The sequence below is a fragment of the Oncorhynchus masou genome, chromosome 31, assembly GCF_036934945.1.
Source record: "Oncorhynchus masou masou isolate Uvic2021 chromosome 31, UVic_Omas_1.1, whole genome shotgun sequence".
Lineage (NCBI taxonomy): Eukaryota > Metazoa > Chordata > Actinopteri > Salmoniformes > Salmonidae > Oncorhynchus > Oncorhynchus masou.
The window spans coordinates 90,636,601-90,663,564 of NC_088242.1; the positions used below are offsets into that span (position 1 = coordinate 90,636,601).

Below are 26,964 nucleotides of genomic sequence, written 5' to 3' on the forward strand. Positions count from 1 at the left end.
GAGATGTAAACATTGGTTCTTCACAGCAGGTTGAATACCACTCTATGTCTAGTATTGTTCTGCTTTTTAGGTATGAAACACTGGTCTCCGGTGGGGAAGCATATATACGTCCTGGTCGTGAGTTTGAACCACTTGACCACAGCTCTGCACACAGGAAGTAGGTATTTCTATATAGCAGCTGCATGTGAACAGAAAGGTAAAAGGGTGGCAGGTAGCCTAGCTGTTAGAAACGTTGGACTAGTAACTAGGTGAAAAATCTGCCGATGTGCCCTTGAACAAGGCACTTATCCCTAATTGGTCCAGGGCCACCTTCAAAAATGGCTGATCTCTGAACCCACTCTACGAGGGTGTTTTAGGGGAAGTTGAATATGTAAAAAAAAAAAAAAAACATTTCCTATTCGTACCCACCCAATTATTATTTTAGAAAACTAAGATCAAATACTATAGACTTTAATTGACAAAGACATTCCTTCCTGTTCCACCCAATTCTATTGTCATGAGTGTTTTGGACCGGTTTTGACCCTTCCACTCAAAATGGCTACTCTGATAACACACTGATCTGCTGGGTTCTTAATGGACAAGACCCCAGGGATGCTGCAGCGTTTTTCACAGTAAATGAAGGCGACACCGCTCTCTGTCTCGATGCCAGTTTCAGTGTCTTTGATTCCTGTTGCTTGAGGTGCTGGCAAAGGCCTCTATCTTGCCACCACCTCCCTGCCTTCATCACACCACAGCACTGTATTCAGTGTGTTCTAATGTCTCATCAATGATGCAGTGGGACATATGTCATTATTACAGAACAACATATTAACAAGGCATTTTTGAGCTGTAGCCATTTTGAACCCTAAAAAAAGTGCAATGGATGATGACGATGATGTGACACAATAAAACGTATGTTATTTAAAGAGAAATGGATACATTTGAAGACAAATTACTACATGCATTGACTGCTTAGCGATCAATAACTGCGTTACAACAAATAAAGGTAACACTTTAAGATTCCTCAACATAAAGCATTTATAATGGATTAGTAATAGTTTATTCATAGTTTATTCATCATTACTCCCACATTTGTAAACATTAGTAGCCTAGATATTCACACATTTAAACAACTTTAAAAGTATTTAATAATGATTCATACGATCATTCATAAGATCTTTAATATAAGTCCTTATAAACCATTTACTGATGAGTTAAGTATTTGTGTGGCCTCACCTAAAGTGTGGGCTATTTATATAAATGTTTTGCGTGACTTGTAGTAATTTTCTCACAAAAAGATGGACATGCCATTGGTAGACATTCCAGCAGTACCTGATGCTTCTTAAGGTCTCAAAAACATGTCAATGGTTAAACAATAAGCACACACAGAGGATGTTAAAAAAATTATATTGAAAATTTTATTCCTAAACAGTCGCATTGCTGTAGTGTGAGGTGTAACTTCAGATACACTCTATGCTGAGTAAAATAACGTATTTAGTCCAAAAATGCTAACATAAGTGTTTATTGTCGGTGACTTTTCTACCAAAACCAAAATGTGGAGTGCAGTCACTCCTTAGAGCTGTCTAATATCGCTAACCGAGGACTAAAATCTTGCATCATTTGGTAATTTCTAGGTCCATACATGTTAGAAATTCCGGTTTGCGAAGTCTCCACCCCCCTTCCCCTAATTTCACCACACCACGAAGCAGTCGAAGCACAATACCCCATAAAGACAAAGCGAAAACAGGTTTTTAGACATTTTTGCAAACTTCTTAAAAATAAAAAACAGAAATACCTTATTTACATAATTATTCAGTCCCTTTGCTATGAGACTCGAAATTGGGCTCAGGTGCATTCTGTTTCCATTGATCATCCTTGAGATGTTTCTACAACTTGGTTGGAGTCCACCTGTGGTAAATTCAATTGATTGGACATGATTTGGAAAGTCACACACTTGTAATGTCCCACAGTTGACAGTGCATGTCAAAAACCAAGCCATGAGGTCGATGGAATTGTCCGTAGAGCTCCAAGACAGGATTGTGTCGAGGCACAGATGTGAGAAAGGTACCAAAACATTTCTGCAGCATTTATTGTTTATTTTACATTTATTTATACAGGTTTTCCTCATTGAGATAAAATCTCTTTTTCAAGAGTGACCTGGTCCAACAGCAGCAGCAGGAACAAAGTTTCAGACAAAACAATTTACTAACACAACATTGAACAAAACTATAGACACACATACAGTATAGCAATTACATATTACGTAAAAAAAACACAAATGTCATAACTAAAAAACAGCTGTCCTAAAGACAATTACACTCTTCTATGATATTTACAACGATCAAGTGTTTAAACTCCACCAACGTGACTAGATCATCACATTTTTAATTGTTCAAGAGAGAATTCCATGGAGGACCACGGAGCTGGGTAACTAAAACTATTTCGACCATGACCTGTTCTAATTCTTTGTACTGTTAAAAGCAAATGAGAATGGGACCGTGATTGATATTTATTTACTGACTTGATTAAAAAAGAACAGAGATAAAGTGGCATTTTACCCAGTATGGCCTTACAAATCAGTGTATAACCGTGTTTAAGCCTACAATATGCAAAGTCAATGACGACCAGCCTAAGGCGCTGTAGAGATCATACTGACGTTTTGAATGGTAATGAACCTGAGGGCCGCATGATATACTGAATCAAGAGCTTTCAGGGTAGTGGTTGAGTCCTGCATATACTGTATATATACAGTTGAAGTAGGAAGTTTACATACACTTAGGTTGGAGTCATTAAAACTTATTTTTCATACACTCCACAAATGTCTTGTTAACAAACAATAGTTTTGGCAAGTTGGTTAGGCAGATTATTTCACTTATAATTCACAGTATCACATTTCCAGTGGGTCAGAATTTTACATACACTAAGTTGACAGTGCCTTCAAACAGCTTGGAAAATTCCAGAAAATTCTGTCAGGCTAATTTACATAATTTGAGTCAATTGGAGGTGTACCTTTGGATGTATTTCAAGGCCTACCTTCAAACTCAGTGTCTCTTTGCTTGACATCATGGGAAAATCAAAAGAAATCAGCCAAGACCTCAGAAAGAAATTGTAGACCTCCACAAGTCTGGTGCAATTTCCAAACGCCTGAAGGTACCACGTTCATCTGTACAAACAATAGTACGCAAGTATAAACACCATTGGACCACGCAGCCATCATACAGGTCAGGAAGGAGACGCGTTCTGTCTCCTAGAAATTAACCTACTTCGTTGCGAAAAGTGCAAATCAATCCCAGAACAACAGCAAATGACTTGTGAAGATGCTGGAGGAAACAGGTACAAAAGTATCTATATCCACAGTAAAACGAGTCCTATATCGACATAACCTGAAAGACCGCCCAGCAAGGAAGAAGCCACTGCTCCAAAACCACCATAAAAAAAGCCAGACTACGGTTTGCAACTGCACATGGGGACAAAGATCGTCATTTTTGGGGAAATGTCTCTGGTCTGAAGAAACAAAATAGAACTGTTTGGCCATAATGACCATCTTCATGTTTGGAGGAAAAAGGGGGAGGCTTGCAAGCCGAAGAACACCATCCCAACCGTGAAGAACGTGGGTGGCAGCATCATGTTGTGGTGGTGCTTGGCTGCAGGAGGGACTGATGCACTTCACAAAATAGATGGCATCATGAGGAAGGAAAATTAGGTGGATATATGGAAGCAACATCTCAAGACACCAGTTAATGCTTGGTCGCAAATGGGTCTTCCGAATGGACAATGACTACAAGCATACTTCCAAAGTTGTGGCAAAATGGCTTAAGGACAACAAAGACAAGGTATTGGAGTGGCCATCACAAACCCTGACCTCAGACTTACTGAAAATTTGTGGTCAGAACTGAAAGTGTGTTCGAGCAAGGAGGCATAGAAACCTGACTCAGTTACACCAGCACTATCAGGAGGAATGGGCCAAAATTCACCCAACTTATTGTGGGAAGCTTGTGGAAGGCTACCCAAAATGTTTGACCCAAGTTAAACAATTTAAAGGCAATGCTACCAAATACTAATTGAGTGTATGTATACCTCTGACCCACTGGGAATGTGATGAAATAAATAAAAGTTGAAATAAATAATTCTCTCTACTATTATTCTGACATTTCACATTCTACAAATAAAGTGGTGATCCTAACTCACCTAAGACAGGGAATTTTTACTAGCATTAAAAGTCAGGAATTGTGAAAAACTGTGTTTTAATGTATTTGGCTGTGGTGTATGTAAACTTCAGACTTCAACTGTATATATATATATATATATATATAACCTCCCTCAAATCTAAAACCTCCAGTAATGTACATCGTACCAGCTCCTTCCTGGCCTCCAGAGAAAAACAAGCCTTATGGCGGTAATAAAAACTATTCTCAGTTTGAGCTTCCTTATCAAGTTCTCCACATGAACAGTGAAGCTCAGCTTGTCATCAACCCACAGTCCCAAATATTTGTACTGAACTGGAAGTCTTCCGACTAGCATGGAAAGCAGTATCGAAGAGCCCTCACAGCTGCTCGATCATCCTATTTTTCCAACTTAATTGAGGAGAATAAGAACAATCCAAAATGTATTTTTGATACTGTCGCAAAGCTAACTAAAAAGCAATATTCCCCAAGAGAGGATGGCTTTCACTTCAGCACTGATAAATTCATGAACTTCTTTGACGAAAAGATCATGATCATTAGAAAGCAAATTACTGACTCCTCTTTAAATCTGCGTATTTCTCCAAAGTGCAGTTGTCCTGAATCTGTACAACACTGTCAGGACCAAGGATCAAGGGAGACACTCAAGTTTTTAATACTATATCTCTATATCTCTTGACACAAACAGCCTTGGCCTCTAAACCTTCAAGCTGCAAACTGGACCCTATTCCAACTAAACTACTGAAAGAGATGCTTCTTGTGCTTGGCCCTCCTATGTTGAACATAATAAACTTCTCTCTATCCACCGGATGTGTACCAAACTCACTAAAAGTGTCAGTAATAAAGCCTCTCTTGAAAAAGCCTAACCTTGACCCAGAAAATATTTTTTAAACTATCGGCCTATATCAAAACTCATAATTCCTCTCATAACAAAATTCAAAAGCTGTTGCGCAGCAACTCACTGCCTTCCTGAAGACAAACAATGTATACGAAACGCTTCTGGTTTTAGACCCCATCATAGCACTGAGACTACACTTGTGAAGGTGGTAAATAACCTTTTAATGGCGTCAGACCAAGGCTCTGCATCTGTCCTCATGCTCCTAGACCTTAGGACTGCTTTTGATACCATTGATCACCACATTATTTTTTTCACATTATTACCCAAATTGGTCTACACAGACAAGTTCTGGCCTGGTTTAGATCTTATCTGTCGGAAGGTTATCAGTTTGTCTCTGTGGATGGTTTGTCCTCTGACAAATCAACTGTAAATTTCGGTGTTCCTCAAGGTTCTGTTTTAGGACCACTATTGTTTTCACTATATATTTTACCTCTTGGGGATGTCATTTGGAAGCATAATGTTAACTTCACTGCTATGCGGATGATGCACAGCTGTACATTTGGTAAAGCCCCAAAATTGCCCTCCCTGGAAGCCTGTGTTTCAGACATAAGGAAGTGGATAGTGGCAAATGTTTTCATTTTACTCAACCCTGATTTCAAGGTTTTACTGCTAACCTAAAAAGCATTACATGGGCTTGCTCCTACCTATCTTTCTGATTTGGTCCTTCCGTACATACCTATATGTAAGCTACAGTTATAAAACGCAGGCCTCCTTACTGTCCCTAGAATTTTTAAGCAAACAGCTGGAGGCAGGGCTTTCTCCTATCAAGCTCCATTTTTATGGAATGGTCTGACTATCCATGTGAGAGATGCAGACTCGGTCTCAATCTTTAAGTCTTTATTGAAAACTCATCTATTCAGTAGGTCCTATGATTGAGTGTAGTCTGGCCCAGGAGTGTGAAGGTGAACGGAAAGGCACTGGAGCGACGAACCGCCCTTGCTGTCTCTGCCTGGCCGGTTCCCCTCTCTCCACTGGGATTCACTGCATCTAACCCTATTACGGGGGCTGAGTCACTGGCTTACTGGTGCTCTTCCATTCCGTCCCTAGGAGAGATGAGTCACTTGAGTGGGTTGAGTCACTGACGTGATCTTCCTGTCCGGGTTGGTGCCCCCCTCGGGTTCGTGCCGTAGGGAAGGTCTTCATGGGCTATACTCAGCCTTTGTCCCGCACCTGCTGTCTCTAACTCTGAATGATCGGCTATGAAAAGCTAACTGACATTTACTCCTGAGGTGCTGACCTGTTGCACCTTCTACAACCACTGTAATTGGTATTATCTGACCCTGCTGGTCATCTATGAATGTTTGAACATCTTGGCCATGCTCTGTTATAATCTCCACCCGGCAAAGCCAGAAGAGGACTGGCCACCCCTCCGCCAAGACAATGCAGGAGTGGCTACGGTTCAAGTCGATGAATGTCCTTGAGTGACCCAGCCAGAGCCCGGACTTGAACCCAATCGAACATCTCTGGAGAGACCTGAACATTGCTGTGCAGCAACGCTCCCCATCCAACCTGAGAGAGCTTGAGAGGATGTGCTGAGGAGAATGGGAGAAACTCCCCAAATACAGGTGTGCCGAGCCTGTAGCGTCATACCCAAGAATACTTGAGGCCATAATCGCTGCCAAATGTGCTTCAACAAAGTACTGAGTTAAGGGTCTGAATACTTATGTAAATGTGATATCAGTTTTTTTTATTTGATACATTTGCAAAAAAATCTAAAAACCTGTTTTTGCTTTGTCATTATGGGGTAATGTGTGTAGATCGATGATGGGGAAAAAACGATGTAATCCATTTTAGAATAAGGCTGTAACGTAACTAAACGTGGAAAAACTCAAAAGGACTGAAAACATTCCAAATGCACTCAATAATGAAGGAATACAAATCCACTAGAGAACAACTGTCCGGTCCGACCAGCTGTTGTGTGTAGTCTACATCTCCATGTTTTATGATCAAATAATATTCGCCAAGTTGACAACTATAGCAGAACATTCACATTAAAGCTCTTCCTCAAGTCCTTTGTAACAGTTGTTTCACAACAGTTTTTGTGAATAAAATGTTCAATATATTTCCTTTAATAACATTCTGTGTTGTGTGCGTATTCTTTAACCATGCATATGTTATAGGGGCCATTTTGAGACCTTCAGGTTTATAAGATTAAATAAAATCTAATTTTATTTGTTACAGTCTCCAAGTATGACAGGTGACCTTACTGTGAAATGCTTACTCAAGTCCTTAACCAACAATTCAGTTTTAAGAAAATGCCTAAAAATGCAAATAGTCTGGGTAGCCATTTGATTAGCTGTCCAGGAGTATTATGGCTTGGAGGTAGAAGCTGTTAAGAAGCCTCTTGGACCTAGACTTGGTGCTCTGGGACCGCTCGCCATGCGGTAGCAGAGAGAACAGTCTATGACTAGGGTGGCTGGAGTCGTCAACAATTGTTAGAGCCTTCCACCACCTGGTATAGAGGTCCTGGATGGCAGGAAGTTTGGCCCCGGTGATGTACTGGGCCGTACGCACTACCCTCTGTGGTGCCTTGCGGTCGGAGGACGAGCAGTTGCCATACCAGGCAGTGATGCAACCCGTCAGGATGCTCTCGATGCTGCAGCTGTAAAAAACATTTGAGGATCTGAGGACCCATGCCAAATCTTTTCAGTCTCCTGAGGGCGAATAGGTTTTGTCATGCCCTCTTCACAACTGTCTTGGTGTGCTTGGACCATGTAAGTTTGTTGGTGATGTGGACGCCAAGGAGCTTGAAGCTCTCAACCTGCTCCACTATAATCCCGTCGATGAGAATGGGGGCGTGCTCGGTCCTCCTTTTCCTGTAGTCCACAATCATCTCCTTTGTCTTGATCATGTTGAAGGAGAGGTTGTTGTCCTTGCACCACACAGTAAGGTCTCTGACCTCCTCCCTATAGGCTGTCTCATCGTTGAACCTATATTAGTAATATATTAGTAATGATTAATACATTATGAATAAACTAATTACTAAATCCCATTATAAATGCTTTATTACGGCGAGTTATAATAAAGTGCTACCCAAATAAATGTTAATTTACTGTGTGAAAATGCACTCAAAGGGATTTGGGAAAAGCAACCATGTAGGCTAAGGTGAAAGTATTGTTTACAGAAATGCCCAAAATACCAAGTCATCACTCTCACATTGGCAATTCAATAACACTATGACTATGACCCTAAGTTAAGGATAAATCGAATCTAGCCAAAACAATGAAATAAAATGTTTGGCCTCAGCTAGAGGCTCATGCTCAAATAGTATGTAACGTTATCATGAGTGGGTGGAGATGTTTCTGCAATCACTCAAGCTTCAAATACATAGCAACAGATGGCCAGTGGTAAACTGATTGGGGAAGCTGCGATTTACTTCCATTCAATCAGATTGGAATAAAACCGGCCTCAACCTTTGTGCATTGTTCTTGCGAAATGGAGAAAGAAATAAAACATTCATACATATTGTTGTATTTGGTTGTGGTGCCACTATTTGCTCCTTTTCTTGACATAAACTACATACAGTGCATTTGGAAAGTATTCAGACCCCTTTACTTTTTCTACATTTTGTTACATTAGAGTCTTATTCTAAAATTGATTAAATAGTTTATTTCCCCTCATCAATCTACACAATCTACACACATGACAAATGACAAAGCAAAAACATGTTAAGATTTTTTGCAAATTTCTTTTAAAAATTTAACTGAAATATTACATTTACACAAGTATTCATATACTCAGTACTTGTTGAAGCACCTTTGGCAGCGATTACAGCCTTGAGTCTTCTTCTGTAAGACGCTACAAGCTTGGGGGAGTTTCTCCCATTCTTCTCTGCAGATCCTCTCAAGCTCTGTTCATCATTCCCTCAATCCTGACTCCAAGTCCCTGCTGCTGAAAAACTCCCCAACAGCATGATGCCACCATGCTTCACAACAGGGATGGTGCCAGGTTTCCTCCAGATGTGACAGTTGGCATTCAGGCCAAGGAGTTCAATCTTGGTTTCATCAGACCAGAGAATCTTGTTTTTCATGGTCTGAGTCTTTCAGTTGCCTTGTGGCCAACTCCAACCGGGCTGTCATGTGCCTTTTACTGAGGAGTGGCTTCGGCCTGACCACTCTACCATAAAGGCTTGATTGGTGGAGTGTGCAGAGATGGTTGAAGGTTCTCCCATCTCCACAGAGGAACTCTGGAGCTCTGTCAGAGTCACCATCAGGTTATTGGTCACCTCCCTGACTAAGGCCCTTCTCCCCCGATTGCTCAGTTTGGCTGGCTGGACAGCTCTAGGAAGAGTCTTGGTAGTTCCAAACTTTTTCCATTTGTATTGTGTGTAGATTAATGAGCAACATTCTTTATTTAATACATTATAGAATAAGGTTGTAACGTAACAAAATGTGTAAAAAAGGAAGGGTTCTGAATACTTTCCGAAGGCAGTGTCGATGCACTACAGGTGTTACACGTTCTCCTGACTTGACATTTACTTCACGTAAAAAAACACTTGAATGAATATTCTGGTGGAAAAAATAAACTTCATAAAAACATTCATGTCTATACATCCCACGCGCACACACACACTCCAGAATTGCTCATCCTAATATTTCTTAATTCCATTCTTTTATTTTTACAAACTCCCTCACGACGCCAGGACAGCGGAGTCAATCACCACCTTCCGGAGACACCTGAAACCCCACCTCTTCAAGGAATACCTAGGATAAGATAAGTAATCCTTCTCACCACCCCCCTTAATAGATTTAGATGCACTATTGTAAAGTGGCTGTTCCACTGGATGTCAGAAGGTGAATTCACCAATTTGTAGAGTCGCTCTGATAAAGAGACTTAAATGTGTGTATTGTATTGTTGTATATTGTTAGATTATTACTGCACTGTTGGAGCTAGGAACACAAGCATTTTTCTATACCCACAATAACATCTGCTAAATATGCGCATGCGACCAATACAATTTTATTCGATTTTGATTTGGCAAACATTAACATTTCATATATCTTCTCTCCTGTCATGGAAACCAAGAGTGAGCAATGTTGACTACATTCAGGATCCATATACAACTCAACAGTGGCAGCAAGAGGACAATCAAGGCATTGCATGTGTCCAAGTGCAGTCATTCACAGAAGACAAAAGGCAAGATACAGGTGATCCACAACTTTTAAATTATTAAAACTAATTATTTTACAACACTGACCATTCAAATAAAACATCTACAGTCAAAAATGTTTTATAGTCAAAAATACACACGTCCATTTCACAAATAACATCAAATGGTTAGATATGTAGTATATACGGCATGTCATAGAATAATGTTTGAAATATAATAATACCTTATGGATATTGTCATACATTAAAAGGTAGAGTGAGCTAAATGACATTGCCACAAGCCGCACAGATGATATTGTGATGAGCGAGATGCAAGATGCTCTTAGCTGTTGCAGAAATAACCGCTGACTCTACCTTTAAGACTGATGGTCATGAAAGCTGCATGTCATAGGCTACAACAAATCCAAGGCACTCCTCTTTATATTGGGCATGTCCATGTAAAAAATGATGAGGTAAAGACTTGTTTTAAGACGTATGAATCAACATTTGTTGCACCACTCATAAGAACATCTTCAGGCATTCAAAAACAATTAGGCTACCTGGGGCAGCGACTAGCCTAGTGGTTAAGTGCCAGTAACCGCTGGTTCAAATCCCCGAGCGGACTAGGTGAAAAACCTGTCAAGGTGACCTTGAGCAAGGCACTTAATCCTACTTGATCCTGTAAGTCACTCTGGATAAGAGCATCTGCTAAATGATTCAAATGTAAATTACATGTACAAAATGGCCTCCATGATCGTGTCAACACATGTGGTTGTTGATGAAATACAATAATATATTTTATACCATGCGTCACCAACCCTGTTCCTGGAAAGCCACCCCATTTCGCTCTAACCTGATTCAGGTGTGCTAGATTAGGGTTGGAGAGAAAATCGACAGGATGGAAGCTCTCCAAGAACCGGGTTGGAACAAAAATCGACAGGATTGAAGCTCTCCAGGAACAGAGTTGGATCAAAAATCGACAGGATGGAAGCTCTCCAGGAACAGGGTTGGAGAACCCTGTTTTATACAATACAAATACACTGACTGTCCAAAACAGTAAAGTGCCAAAATGTAACTTTTTGTGTGACCTGACCAAATTCACATAGAAATGTGGGTTATAAATCTATCATTCAACTTGAAAACAAGTCTACGCTTCTATGCTTTCCATTCTTAACTTTTATTTTTGCATTGTTTACTTCTGGTTTTGTACACCAGCTTCAAAACACCTGAAAATAAAATATTTGGGATTATGGAAAATCTATTTCACAGTGGTTTAGACAGTACAATGACTCTCTACACTGTACCATCTTATTTTGTCACATAGATTAAAATTAGAGTAACTATTAGAATTTCATCAAACAGGAAATGGCAGAGAGATTTCTGCATAGTGCAACTTTCACAATACCTTCCTAGTATTGAATTGCCAGAAGAAAAAAATAATAATTGTTGCATCTCGTTATGTTGTTGTCCTCCGGTGCCTAGCGAGCAAGTTAGCTAAATTTGTACTTTCCTAAATTAGCCATGGATGGAGATAGGGATTTGGATTTGTGGTTTTATTTAAAGATGCACTATGCAGAAATCGCTCTGCCATTTCCTGGTTGTTTCAAGTCTAATAGTTCACCTAATTTCAGTTTATGTGACAAAACAAGCAAGAATAGTGTAGAGAATCATTTTACGATCTAAACTGCAGTGAAATATATTTTCCATAACCAAAAATATTTTCAGCTATTTGAAGCTGGTGTACAAAACCGAAAGTAAGAGACACAAAAACCAAACTTAAGACCGGGAAGCATAAAAAATGTGCGCATAGAACAGATCTATCACTTCTTAAGACTTGATTTGAATTGGGACACCCAAAAAGTTACACAATGCAGCTTTAATTCTCCGTACGGGCCAATGATCCAACCATTAATTCATACATTGTGCCCCTGGGCTGAGAGGATGGAAGTTCAATATGTAGCTAGACATAGTAGACTAATGTTAACTAGCTGGCCTGGCGCATTGTTGCCCATGAAAGCAAGTTAAGCTAGCTAGCAAGCATTTTAGCCAGGTAGCCTAGGACAGCAAAAACTAAAAGCATGTACTGAATGACAGAGTCATAGACCATTTCATCGACATGAAAGGAGATGATGGCATTGGCGTTTCTCTACGAGTAGGGTGAGTCAACATGTTAATTCTACTTGCACGGATGCACGCACACACAGAGAGAGAAAGCAGAACCATGGACAGCCACATCACATTTAGCTTACGTTGATTGGACCAAATCGTTTTTTGGTATCTTTTAGTTGTCACTGTATTAGACCAAGCATAGGGGATTTGACTTGATGATGTTGAAATGTTGAAGTAGAAATGGTGCCTGCAATAGTGGAGGCAGCTTCTTATGTTAACTCTCTGTGGTTCTAAATCAATAGTTGTTTAGTAAAAAGTCAGAAACATTAACTTGCTTGACCATGTTGTAGGTCATATAACTGTTTGCTACAAGCAATATGATTTGTGGACTTCACCAGACAGACAGGTTTCTCTCCGGTTTTGTGACTAAACAAAGGTGTGGTTGAATTTATTCTGCCACTATGTCTTCTTACTGTCTCGGCCTTACGCCTATATATCACAGTGGCAAGGCATATGAACTAACAGGTTCTAGAGCAAACAAAGCAAATTTCACAACACACACAGTAGGTTGTAATATGGCTTTTTTTTTGGGGGGGGGTGATTTTACCCATGCACAGCTACTGTAAGTAAATCTATTTAAGCTGTAATGCATGCATGACTAAGAGTCGCTTTGGATAAAAGTGTTTGCTAAATGGCATATTTTGCAATAAGAAAGCAGCATATCTTGTGTCTTCAGCCACGGGGTAGGCCCAGTCTCATCTACAGTCATCACCTTCTATCCACTAGCCAGTCAAAGTATGGGCTCGGTGTCATTCCAATTGACAATGGCATCTTTCCATCTAGGAAAACAAAACACAATACACAGTCAAAGAGTGGACTATGGTAAATGCATGCAAATGTTGATATAATTTTATGTCGCTCTGGATAAGACAGTCTGCTAAATGACTCAAATGTACATACGGTACCATAAAAACATTGTACTACAAATGTTGTTCAAAGTATCACTTGCAATATAGGCAGCATTATAGGCAGCATTATACACTGAGTGCACAAAACATTATGAACACCTGCTCTTTCCATGACATGAATCCAGGTGAAAGCTATGATCCATTACTGATGTCACTTGATAAATCCACTTCAATCCATGTAGATGAAGGGGAGGAGACAGGTTAAAGAAGGATTTTTAAGCCTTGAGACAATTGAGACATGGATTGTGTATGTGTGCCATTCAGAAGGTGAATGGGCCGGACAAAAGACTTAACGTGCCTTTGAAAGGGGTATGGTAGTAGGTGTCAGGCGCACCGTTATGTGTCAAGAACCGCAGCGCTGCTGGGTTTTTCACGCTCAACAGTTTCCCGTGTGTATCAAGAACAGTCCACCACTCAAAGGACATCTAGCCAACGAGACAACTGTGGGAAGCATTGGAGTCAACATGGGGTGCAACTCAATATTAGGAAGGTGTTCCTAATGTTTTGTATACCCAGTATAGATCCTACAATGATAACACAGTTTTATTTGCCAGGCGCATTTCAAGATACACAAGGACACTTTACATAAAAGTACATAAAAATGTAATCCTAGTGCAATTACAATCAATCAAGCGAAGTGGTTCAAGCAAACATATGGAAAGGTTTTAAGATGGTCATATCATGGATTATTTAGCTATTTTGGTCTCCTTTAGCTATATATAAAAAAAAAGATAAATAAAAACATTTGAAAACATATTGAATTTGGTCTTTACTACTATAGCCCACAGAAACGCATTGAATAACACATTCATAAACTGCAAAAATGACAGTCCAAAAATAAGTGACTGTCCTATATCTAGGAGATATTAAAAAAAGCACAGTAAAAAAAAAAATATATATATATATACACACACACACATACATACACACACACACACACACACACACACACACACATATTTAAACACTTTTTGGGGAGTAGGCACAAAACTAAGCTCCATACTTCCATTCATCTCTTTAATCCAGTACTGTCACTAGCCTAAACTGATGGATTTTGATGGGAATGATTCTATTATGTTACTTATATTTAAGCACCGTTGCATCAATAGACTCTAGGGGGTTTTAATGCATGTTTGAACAAGAAAAATGAACTGACTCACTTGGTCCGTATACAGTGTTCAAGAGGAGGAATGAGATCAGTGTCCACATCTTGGCAGCCAGCAGATATTCCTGAGGTACCTACAACTGGACATAAATACAAGAATACAAACTCTTCATGAGGAACACTAACTTGATATTAACTTATGAATTGCGCTGTAAGAGATTAATTTTTCAAGTGAAATACATACGAGTGATACGTGGATGAATGAATAGGGCCTGATCATTTCACATCAATAACAGTTACCCAAATAGCTACAGTACATAGGAAAGGGATGTATCTGTGTTGAGTTCTCTAGCAGATCAAACCAACCCAGATCATCATCATCGGTGATCCATACGTACAGACAGTTAGGCAGATTTCCTCCTGCTGATTGGCTAGGCCGTCGTAGTAGTACAGGTCAAACTCCCCGATCACACACTGGTCACTCAGCAGCTCCTGCACACCAAAGAGCACGCTGAAATGGCTCTCGCTGCACACAACCCAGATAGGGAACTTGGGAGTCTTCAGGTTGGAGCCAACCTTCAAAATGTATCAAACCATACATGATCATTAGAAACAAAAGGTATCTGGAAATAGAGCATCTTGGTTGAGTGTAGACATCGATTGAGTCAAAAAGAGTTGACTAAAATATGCATTGTTGGTTAGTGTTTCTCTATGCTGCACATGTTACTAGCTAACTAGTTACTTCCGGTTGTAAAATAGTGCAGAAAGATTGATTAAAAAGGCACAATCTGTAATATTTTGGGGCTATTTTAACAGATGTCTGCATCCCAAAAAGAACCCTCCCTATTCCCTTTATAGTGCTCTACCTTTAACCATGATCCATAGGGTTACAATCAAAAGTAGTGCACTATATAGGGAATAGGATTCCATTTGGGACACATATGATGTGTCATGTTACCATGTGTTTTTACCTTGCATATATTATAATGTTCAAATAAGGACAGTAGTCCAATGTCACTGCGATCTCTTATTCCCTTGAGAAGGGTCAGGTTTCCATTGCCTGAATCCAGCTCCATATTGTTGTTGAAGACGTTGGACACAGCCTGTCCACACAGCAATAAATTGACAAGCTCCTAAGGAATAATAATAAACCAAAATAAGTGTCAAGGTGGATAATGTTTAAATTCATACAGTAAACATACAGTATAACGTAATACACTATACGCAATGCAAAGAGTTGCCTGGAATTGCTTAAAGTTCGCCGCCATTGGACTCTGAAGCAGTGGAAAAGCGTTCTCTAGAGTGATGAATCACGATTTGGCGGATGCCGGGAGAATGCTACGTGCCTGAATGCATAGTGCCAACTGTACAGTTTGGTGGAAGAGAAATAATGGTCTGGGGCTGTTTTTCATGGTTCGGGCTACGCCCCTTGGTTCCAGTGAAGGGAAATCTTATTTCTACAGCATACAATGACATTCTAGACAATTCTGTGCTTCCAACATTGTGGCAACAGTTTGGGGAAGGCCCTTTCCTGTTTCAGCATGAGAATGCCACCATGTACAAAGCGAGATCCATACAGAAATCATTTGTTGAGATTGGTCTGGAAAAACGTGACTGGCCTGCACAGATCCCTGACCTCAGCCCCAATCGAACACCTATGGGATGAATTGGAATGCCGACTGCAAGACATGCCTAATCGCCCAACATCAGTGCCAGACCTCATTAATGTTTGTGGCTGAATGGAAGCACGTCTCCGCAGCAATGTTCCAACATCTAGTGGAAAGCCTTCCCAGGAGAGTGGAGGCTGTTACAGCAGCAAAGGGGGGACCAACTCCATATTAATGCTCAGGATTTTGGAATGACATGTTGGACAATTAGGTGTTGACATACTTTTCGTCATTTAGTTTACAGTGCATTCGGAAAGCCTTCAGACCCCACATTTTCTTAGGTTACAGCCTTATTCTAAAATTTATTAAATTAATAATTTTCCTCATCAATCTACACACAATACCCCATAATGACAAAGAGAAAACAGGTTTTTAGAAATGTTTGTTCATTTATAAAAAATAAAAAACAGAAATACCTTATTTACACAAGTATTTAGACCCTTTTGCTATGAGATTCGAAATTGAGCTCAGGTGCATCCTGTTTCCATGTCACAGCAAAGACCAAGCCATGAGGTCGAAGGAATTGTCTATAGAGCTCCGAGACAGGTTTGTTTTGAGGCACAGATCTGGGGAAGGTTACTAAAACATTTCTGAAGCATTGAAGGTTCCCAATAACACAGTCGGCTCCATCATTCTTAAATGGAAGAAGTTTGAAACCACCAAGACTCTTCCTAGAGCTGGCCACCTGGCCAAAGTGAGCAATCTGGGGAGAAGGGCCTTGGTCAGGGAGGTGACCAAGAACCCGATGGCCACACTTACAGAGCTCCAGAGTTCCTCTGATGAGATGAGAGAACCTTCCAGAAGGATAACCATCTCTGCAGCACTCCACCAATCAGGCCTTTATGGTAGAATGGCCAGATGGAAGCCACTCCTCAGTAAAAGGCACATGACAGCCCGCTTGGAGTCTGCCAAAAGGCAACGAAAAGACTCAGACCATGAGAAACAAGATTCTCTGGTCTGATGAAACCAAGATTGAACTCTTTGGCCTGAATGCCAAGTGTCACATCTGGAGGAAACCTGGCACATTCCCTAAGATGATTCATGTTGGTGGCTGTAATCGTTGCCAAAGGTGATTTAACAAAGTACTGAGTAAAGGGTCTGATTACTTATGTAAATGTAATATATTTTTGTTATTTGTAATACACTTCTAAAAACCTGTTTATGCTTTGTCATTATGGGGTATTGTGTGTAGATTGATGAGGGAAAAAAACAACATTTAATCCATTTTAGAATAAGCCTGTAACGTAACAAAATGTAGAAAAAGTCAAGGGGTCTGAATACTTTCCGAATGCACTGTACATTATTTAGGGCTGGGGATTGTCAGTGGCCTCACGATACAATAATATCACAATATTTACAGTTGAAGTCGAAGTATACATACACATAGGTCATTAAAAGTCGTTTTTCAACCACTCCACAAATTTCTTGTTAACAAACTATAGTTTTGGCAAGTCGGTTAGGACATCTATTTTGTGCATGTCAAGTCATTTTTCCAACAATTGTTTACAGACAGATTATTTTACTTAATTCACTGTATCACAATAACAGTGGGTCAGAAGTTTACATACACTAAGTTGACTGTGCCTTTAAACAGCTTGTAAAAGTCCAGAAAATTATGTCATGGATTTAGAAGCTTCTGATAGGCTAACTAACATAATTTGAATCAACTGGATGTATTTCAAGGCCTACCTTCAAACTCATTGCCTCTTTGTAGAACATCATCGGAAAATCAAAAGAAATCAGCCAAGACCTCAGAAAAAAAATTGTAGACCTCCACAAGTCTGGTTCATCCTTGGGAGCAATTTCCAAATGCCTGAAGGTACCATGTTCATCTGTACAAACAACAGTACGCAAGTATAAACACCATGGAACCACGCAGCCGTCATACCGCTCAGGAAGGAGACGCGCTCTGTCTCCTAGAGATAATGTACTTTGGTGCAATTAGTGCAAATCAATCCCAGAACAACAGCAAACAACCTTGTGAAGATGCTGGAGGTACAAACAGGTACAAAAGTAAAATGAGTCCTATATCGACATAACCTGAAAGGCCGCCCAGCAAGGAAGAAGCCACTGCTCCAAAACCGCCATAAAAAAGACAGACTACGGTTTGCAACTGCACATGGGGACAAAGATTGTACTTTTTGGAGAAATGTCCTCTGGTTTGATGAAACAAAAATAGAACTGTTTGGCCATAAAGACCATCATTATGTTTATAGGAAAAAGGGGGATGCTTGCAAGCTGAAGAACACCATCCCAACCGTGAAGCACAGGGGTGGCAGCATCATGTTGTGGGGGTGCTTTGCTGCCGGAGGGACTGGTGCACTTCACAAAATAGATGGCATCAAGAGGTACGAGGTAGGACAATTATGTGGATATATTGAAGCAACATCTCAAGACAATAGTCGGGAAGTTAAAGCTTGGTCGCAAATTGGTCTTCCAAATGGACATTTGGAAGACCCAAATGGACAATGGCTTAAGGACAACAAAGTCAAGGTATTGGAGTGGCCATCACAAGCCCTGACCTCAATCCTATAGAACATTTGTGGGCAGAACTGAAAAAGCTTGTGCGAGCAAGGAAGCCTACAAACTTGACTCGGTTACACCAGCTCTGTCAGGAGGAATGGGACAAAATTCACCCAACTTATTGTGGGAAGCTTGTGGAAGGCTACCCGAAACATTTGACCCAAGTTAAACAATTTAAAGGCAATGCTACCAAATACTAATTGAGTGTATGTAAACTTCTGACCCACTGGGAATGTGATGAAAGAAATAAATGCTGAAATAAATCATCTCTCTACTATTATTCTGACATTTCACATTCTTAAAATAAAGTGGTGATCCTAACTGACCTAAGACAGGGAATTTTTACTTGGATTAAATGTTAGTAATTGTGAAAAACTGAGTTAAATGTATTTGGCTAAGGTGTATGTAAACTTCCAAATTCAACTGTAGGTGCCAATACAATATGTACTGCCATTCTATATGTATCACGATTCTATATGTATTGCGATTCGATGTTGCGATTTTAATGCGATTTGATGGTCCAAACATATTGCTCACTATATAAACGTCCACTCACTGTCTGCTTTTATTTGCAGCAAACTTAACATGTGTAAATATTTGTCATTATACCCTGATGAAGACAGCTTGGCCATCGAAACGTTGGATATTATATATTTTTATTTTATTTTCAAGTTTTATACTCCGCTAGCCAGCACCTCGCCTAAATAGGTGTGCGTTTCTTTTTCTTCTAAATATTTGTATGAACATAACAAGATTCAACAACTGAGACATGAACTGAACAAGTTCCACAGACATGTGACTGACAGAAGTGGAATAATGTGTCCCTGAACAAAGGGGGGGGGGTCAAAATCAAAAGTAACAGTCAGTATCTGGTGTGCCACCGGCTGCATTAAGTTCTGCAGTGCATCTCCTCCTCATGGACTGCACCAGATTTGCTGTGGGATGTTACCCCACTCTTCCACCAAGGCACCTGCAAGTTCCCGGGTATTTCTGGGGGCAATGTCCCTAGCCCTCACCCTCCGATCCAACAGGTCCCAGACGTCCTCAATGGGATTGAGATCCAGGCTCTTCACTGGAAATCACGCACAGAATGAGCAGTATGGCATTGTCATGCTGGAGGGTCATGTCAGGATGAACAACATTAGGGAGGAGGATGTCTTCCCTGTAACGCACAGCGTTGAGATTACCTGCAATGACAACAAGCTCAGTCCGATGATGTCCATGTCCTCCACCTCCAAATCGATCCCGCTCCAGAATGCAGGCCTCGGTGTAACGCTCATTCCTTCGATGATAAACGTGTATCCGACCATCACCCCTGGTGAGACAAAACCGCGACTCGTCAGTGAAGAGCACTTTTTGCCAGTCCTGTCTGGTCCAGCAACGTTGGGTTTGTGTCCATAGGCGACGTTGTTGCCGGTGATGCCTAGTGAGGACTTACCTTACAACAGGCCTACAAGCCCTCAGTCCAGCCTCTCTCAGCCTAACGCAGACAGTCTGAGCACTGATGGAGGGATTGTGCGTTCCTGGTGTAACTCAGGCAGTTGTTGTTGCCATCCTGTACCTGTCCCACAGGAGTGATGTTCGGATGTACCGATCCTGTGCAGGTGTTATTACACATGGTCTGCCACTGCGAGGACGATCAGTTGTCCGTTCTGTCTTCCTGTAGTGTTGTCTTAGGCGTCTCACAATTGCAATTTATTTCCCTGGCCACATCTGCAGTCCTCATGCCTCCTTGCAGCATGCATAAGGCCCATTCACGCAGATGAGCAGGGACTGGGAATCTTTCTTTTGGTGTTTTTCATATTGATTTCTACTTGGCATAAAGTGCATCCCATTTAATTTTTTTTGAACATAACATTTAACTAGGCATGTCAATTAAGAACAAATTCTTATTTATAATTTGGCATAACTGTGACCTTACCATTGGGATTCCCAATCACGGCCGGTTGTGATACAGCCTGGATTTGAACCAGGGTGTTAGTGTCCTAGCACTGAGATGCAGTGCCATTCCACAGAGCCCAAACAATACCCTATTCCCTGCATGCATAGTGCATTATACAGGAGATTATACAGGAGATGTTCATGGTTCTGCAGAACAACCATTTTGGGAAACAGTGTTAAAGTCAAACGGCACCGCTGGTTCTGTCATTTCTGACCTCTTTTTTTCCAGATGAAATTATCTTTGAAAGACCATTTCCGGGGTGTCCTCGCTCATCAAATCCCTGACCGGGTCCCTTCCGTCTTGAGAGCCACCCCTTCTGAAAAAACCTACACTCGATCCCTCCGATGTCAACAATACAGACCAGTATCCCTTCTTTCTTTTCTCTCCAAAACTCTTGATGTCCTTGGCCAGCTCTCCCGTATTCAGAATGACCTTCTTGATCCAAATCAGTCAGGTTTCAAGACTAGTCATTAAATCAAGACTAAAGCTAACTCTCTCTCCTCTGCTCTCATTTCTAGACCTATTGCCTTCGATACTGTGAACCATCAGATCCTCCTCTCCACCCTCTCCGAGTTGGGCAAAACCACAATGTCCAAGATTAATCTGTCCAAAAGAGCTCACCACTGGTGTCCCCCAGGGCTCTGAATTTGCTATACACCAAGTCAGTGGCTCTGTTAACCTCACATGGTCTCTCCTATCATTGCTATGCAGAAAACAATTAATCTTTGATTTCCCCCTTCTGATGACCAGGCATATCTCTGCATGTCTGGCAGACATATCAGTGTTGACGGATTCAAGCTGAACCTCGGCAAGACGGAGCTGCTCTTCCTCCCGGGGAAGGACTGTTCCATCCCATTTGACAACTCCATTGTGTCCTCCTCCCAGAGCGCTAAGAACCTTGGCGTGATCCTGGACAACACCCTGTCGTTCTCAACCAACATCATGGCGGTATAATGAGGTTCATGCTCTACAACATGGCATAACCCTGCCTCACACAGGAGCGGCGCAGGTCCTAATCCAGGCACTTGTCATCTCCCGTCTGGATTACTGCCGCTGTTGGCTGGGCTCCCTGCCTGTGCCATTAAACCCCTACAACTCATCCAGAACGCCGCAGCCCGTCTGGTGACCTCCCCAAGTTCTCTCACGTCACCCCGCTCCTCCGCTCTCTCCACTGGCTTCCATTTGCTACAAGACCATGGTGCTTGCCTCGGAGCTGTGAGGGGAACGGCACCGCAGTACCTCCAGGCTCTGATCAGGCCCTACACCCAAGCAAGGGCACTGCGTTCATCCACCTCTGGCCTGCTGCCTCCCTACCATTGAGGAAGTACAGTTCCCGCTCAGCCCAGTCAAAACTGTTCGCTGCTCTGGCCCCCCAATGGTGGAACAAACTCCCTCACGACGCCAGGACAGCGGAGTCAATCACCACCTTCCGGAGACACCTGAAACCCCACCTCTTCAAGGAATACCTAGGATAGGATAAGTAATCCTTCTCATCACCCCCCCCCTTAATGATTTAGATGCACTATTGTAAAGTGGCTGTTCCACTGGATGTCAGAAGGTGCATTATATTTGTAATGGATAAGGTGCTAAATGACTTAAATGTAAATGTAAATGTATTTGACACATACACCCACCTGTGTGCAGTAGCCATGAGCTCCGATGAGTGTGGTGTTGGGGACATCCATATCCTCTCTAACCCTGAGGAAAAGGGGGAACAGGATCACAACAGCTACTTTATATGGCATGCATGCATTTTCTGTCTGTTCATATGTGTTGAATGTACACTACCATCGTACCGGTCAATAGATCTGGAGAGAATAGCAGAGATGGTGAGCAATATACACCCTAAGGCTCCCGACTCAAACTACAAAGAAAGAAATCACCAGTTTAGTCAAGTGTGAGAAAAAGAATCGAACAGAAATATCTAACCGAAACCCTCAAAGTAGACAAGAGTGCATGCTTTGGCATTTGACATGGGCACATAAGGATATTGACCACATAATACATATAGAGTAATCTCACCTGTTGAATATGCTGTTCCACAAGCAACTGAAGGTCCTTTAGATTGTCAACATCAATACATGTCATCTACAACAAAAGAGTTTTAGGAAAGACGTTTGTCCAAATTGCATCAAAGATATCAAGAACCTCATCCTCAAAACTAGTTCATAACTGATGGTCACATTATATAGATATCTGGGAACAATAATAATGTAATTGGATTAGAGTAAATGTTTCAAAATGTTAGAATTTCTCCTAGAAAAACACTGTCTACATACTGTATACTAGATGGCTGAAGCTAAGCAGGGTTGGTCCTGGTCGGTCCCTGGATGGGAGACCAGATGCTGTCTGACACCCCCCGACACCCCCCTGTCCCCAATCACTGCCGTAGGGCAGTGATTGGGGACATTGACCTGTGTAGGGTGCCGTCTTTCGGATGGGACGTTAAACTGGTGTCCTGACTTTCTGTGGTCACTAAAGATCCCATTGCAGAGTAGGGGTTTTAATCCCGGTGTCCTGGCTAAATTTCCAATCTGGCCCTCATACCATGATGGCCACCTAATCATCCCCAGATTCCAAATGGCTCATTCATCCCCCCTCCTCTCCCCAGTAACTATTCCCCAGGTCGTTGCTAAAATAAGGGCAAAAAATAGATGACGAGGGAAGAGACTATCCCTAACATTACTGTACCTTTTCTAGTACTCCTTCAGATCTATGGTGTCCTGTAGGGGTGAAATTATTTCTTCCTGATGTTCTGCAAGACAACATTGGTAACAGAAAGATTTATAAAAGGATAACCTTGGCTTACATATTTTAAAACAATGGGTAGTATTCATTTGTGCACACCGTACCAAAACATTTTGCAACGGAAAACAAGGGTTTCTTATTGGACAAGTTTGGGTAGTCCCTCCTTTTTTCAGTCCGTTTTCTGCCTAGTGAATACGACCCTGTATTTTCATGTTGACATTATCTACAAAGTGGTTTTGATTCAGCTGGCTAGATCCCAACAAGGAACAGAGAGAGTTTATAACTTACATGGCGATGGTGGCTTTTTTCCCCTCCCCAGCCCTCCACAGGATCTCAGCAGTGGCTAAAGTGAGGCACTTTGTTCTCACAGCACCAGAGGGTCTTAATCTCCTGGTGACAAAATGCCATGTGAAGTCAATGGAAGTAATCTGAAGTCAAGACGGAATTAAACACTGGAACTTACAGAACGTTCCATTACTTAATACTCACTGATGTAAATCAAGAAAGCACTCATTGATGTGAATTAATGGTTTGCGAAGAACATTTAATTTCTCATAATAAAGACTGCGTCACAAATGGCACCCTATTCCTGATATAGTGCACTACATTTGACCAGAGCCATGTGGGCCCTGGTCTAAAGTAGTGCACTAAATATGGAATAGGATGCAATTTGGGACACAACCTAGTACATGTGGGCAATCTGACAGAGAAACATGAATGAATGCTGTGCTTACTGGTGCCCTGCGTCACTGCCGGTCCCCTCAAATAGAAGTTTCTGCAGAATACAAGCCTGGACTGAAGCCAGAACTCCACAAGGACCACCCTGGGAAGTCAATACAGTGACATTGCTAAATTACATGACCATACACCTGAACATAACAACCAATATTATCATGATTATAATGATTTGTTCCAAGGGATGGAGCTCTAGAGCCTAAATGCATCCCAAATTGGCACCCTATTCCCTACATAATTCACTACTTTTGACCAGAGCCATATGGGCCATTTAGGACTCAGCTCTTGTGTGATTGTCTCTGCAGACTGGTACAACAACAGCATTTCAAAGGTGATCCAATCCTACCTTCTTCTGAACAAGCCCATATCTCAGATCAGGTGTATTGGGTCCTACCTTCTTCTGAACAAGCCCATATCTCAGATCAGGTGCATCGGAGAAAGTGAAACTCTGACTCCTCCACTCGGCACTGAAACAACTGGTGCTTGAGCCAAGGATGAGCTCTTTCAGGGCCTGGTAAAAACACACAGACATCACAGGACATCACAGCATTTTAACTCAAACCAGGCAAAATATCTGAGCTTCAGTAATCATGGCGGAGTCACCTATTCCCTATATAGTGCACTACTTTTCATTCACGGAGTGCCCCATTTAAACTCAATCCAAGGAGGGCCTAGTGTCAGCCCTCCTTGGAAAGAGCTTGACATCTAAAAACGTACAATGGCAGTATGCTGGTCCATGGGTTGACTATCAGAAGTGGTTGGAGGCAAACTGGAGGAGTGGCAGGACACTCTGGAGAGCTCACGCAACTCCTCATCATCATCAATGTCATCTGCAACAAAGTACATGGTCCATGTCATCCAATACTGCAAAATAGGTGTCATAATGATAGCAATTATAGGCATTGAGTGAATGTTACATTCAGCTTGATAAAATGTAATAATTACCCAAAATCATCTCCGACATGTGCAGATCAACATTTTGATTGGTCATTGATTTTGTTCTAAAAAAATAAACATCAATAAAATAAATATATATTAAATAGGTTACAGTAAGAAATCAGAAATTCGCTAGTCAGTAAAATGGTTGAAGGAAACTCAAATCTACTTACCTGCTGGTCTTGTGCATGTCTTTTCCTACTCTCTCAAACCCATAGCCATCTTCATCAAATCCTTTTCCCAGTGTGCTGCGCCGCGGCTGTTGGCTTTCTCTCATGGGGTCAGCAGTGGAGAGCTCCGTCAACCCTTTAACCATTCTCTGTGACTGGTCAGCAGTCAACAGAGGCCCATCGCTGATGTTTTTGTGGTTTTCATTATTTGCCAGAAGATTAGGGCCTCCCAACCGTCGAGTCTGACGTTTTCTATTCGATTCCTTAGAGAGAACACAATTCACATCACCAAATAAGGGAACAAAGCGAGCTGTTCATTTGTATGTACCACAAGAGTCAGCTTAGTGAAGATCTTGTATCCATGACTATGAATATAACATCTCTCATAACAATACAGGGTCGTATTCATTCTGCACCAAACAGGGATCTGAGCTTGTCCCAAAAAAAATAATACATTGAGAAGTGTTTTACTACAGTGTGTACGAATGAATACGACAGCAGTTTCATTGAGTCAAACTGTACCTGTGGGGAACTAGCTATGGGACCTGCCATCATGCCTCGTCTGAGGCGACTTGTTTTGTTCTTAGGAGTACTCTCTGTGGTGACGACCGTGTTTTTGTCTGAAAAGGACTCCCTTTTAGCGGCGCTGTCATTGTCTAGGAAAGAGGGTACAGGCTGTCGGTCCTGCTGGCCCTCTGAGGAAAGGCTATGGCTCCAGAAACTTCTCTGGGGAGTATCTGACACTTCAAATGATGATAATGTACCATGAGGTGGACAGACAACCTCTGAAAGTGACCTGGAACAGAAATAATTCACAATACACATCAAAACAAGCCTTTTGAAAATAACCTGACATGAATCATATTTAGATGATTATGATGAAAACCTTGACATGTCAGTTTTGTTGAAAATAAATCCAGTAGTGTTCTCTTCTGCCCTGCTGTGGTCATACACTGTTGGTGTCAATATTGGAGACTTTGTCACCAACTTCTGTGTAGTTGATACGGTCTGGATGACATCACTGTTGAAGCCTGGCCTGTCCTCTTTATGTCCTTCAATGTGATGTCTTACAATGATTTCCAACATTGATTTCAGGGGACAGTCTTGGGCCTATCACGAAAACATAACAAGCATCTGTGTGTTAATAAATGAAAGCTGGGGCACTTTACTTTCAATGCATTCAAACTCATCTGCCTCTTTTTTGATTAGGCTACCTTGTTGTTTTTATATAGACCTTCCAAATGAAGAATTTGTCGCAGATCGGATCTATTGTTGATGCTGGCATCTGTACGGGGATGCTCTTCATCCATACAGGCAATCGTTCTCTTGAGTCCCTGTAGTGTGTGCAGGTAAACAAACATTGACTTAGCCTGTAACACAATCAGACAAGCTAGCGAAATGTAACGTTTGCTACCTGTAAGGTATAGCTAACGTAGAGTTAAAACATCCAAGATTATATCAATACGCTGAACTGACTTCAAGTTGTTACTAATAATGCTACGTTAATGTCAAAGATCTGTGTTAATGTTCTCTGTCTGAAAGAACATCTTTACCATCACAGATTGAACGGTGGTGCTTTCTACTGTAGCTTGACGTTAGTAACGTTACTCAGCCAGTCTAGCCAGCTGAAAGATAGCGTTTGCATTTTATTCCAATTACAAATGTGAACAGCTCTCCACCTACCTTCCGACTGAGAAACTCCCGCACAAGCGATGCAGCAACTTCTTCTACTCGTACAACCATAACTTGTGGCATCAACGACAAATTCCCCCACAAAAAAATGTTAGCTACCTAACCAGCTAGCGACAGGCTACATACAGCACAGTATAGAACAACGACAAAAATTAACAGTATGGTCTGTTTCTATGGTTACAGTGCATGCGTGTTGCTGTGCCAAGAGAGGCTTCGTCGTGCG

The 26,964-nt window shown here is 41.4% G+C and overlaps 1 protein-coding gene across 1 annotated transcript; it reads right to left on the bottom strand.

The window, feature by feature from the left end:
* Positions 1–9,919: 9,919 nt before the first annotated feature.
* LOC135524738 (probable ubiquitin carboxyl-terminal hydrolase MINDY-4) lies at positions 9,920–26,964 on the bottom strand. Its single transcript, XM_064952524.1, has 18 exons — positions 26,733–26,964; positions 26,264–26,383; positions 25,936–26,159; positions 25,572–25,845; positions 25,053–25,312; positions 24,889–24,944; positions 24,661–24,773; positions 24,338–24,454; positions 23,943–24,031; positions 23,497–23,598; positions 23,152–23,215; positions 22,483–22,548; positions 22,257–22,324; positions 22,095–22,158; positions 15,300–15,461; positions 14,727–14,904; positions 14,384–14,468; positions 9,920–13,094 (listed from the first exon to the last, which is right to left on the bottom strand). The coding sequence occupies exons 1-18, from the start codon at positions 26,802–26,804 to the stop codon at positions 13,046–13,048; spliced, it is 2,163 nt and encodes a 720-aa protein (XP_064808596.1). The 5' UTR covers positions 26,805–26,964; the 3' UTR covers positions 9,920–13,045.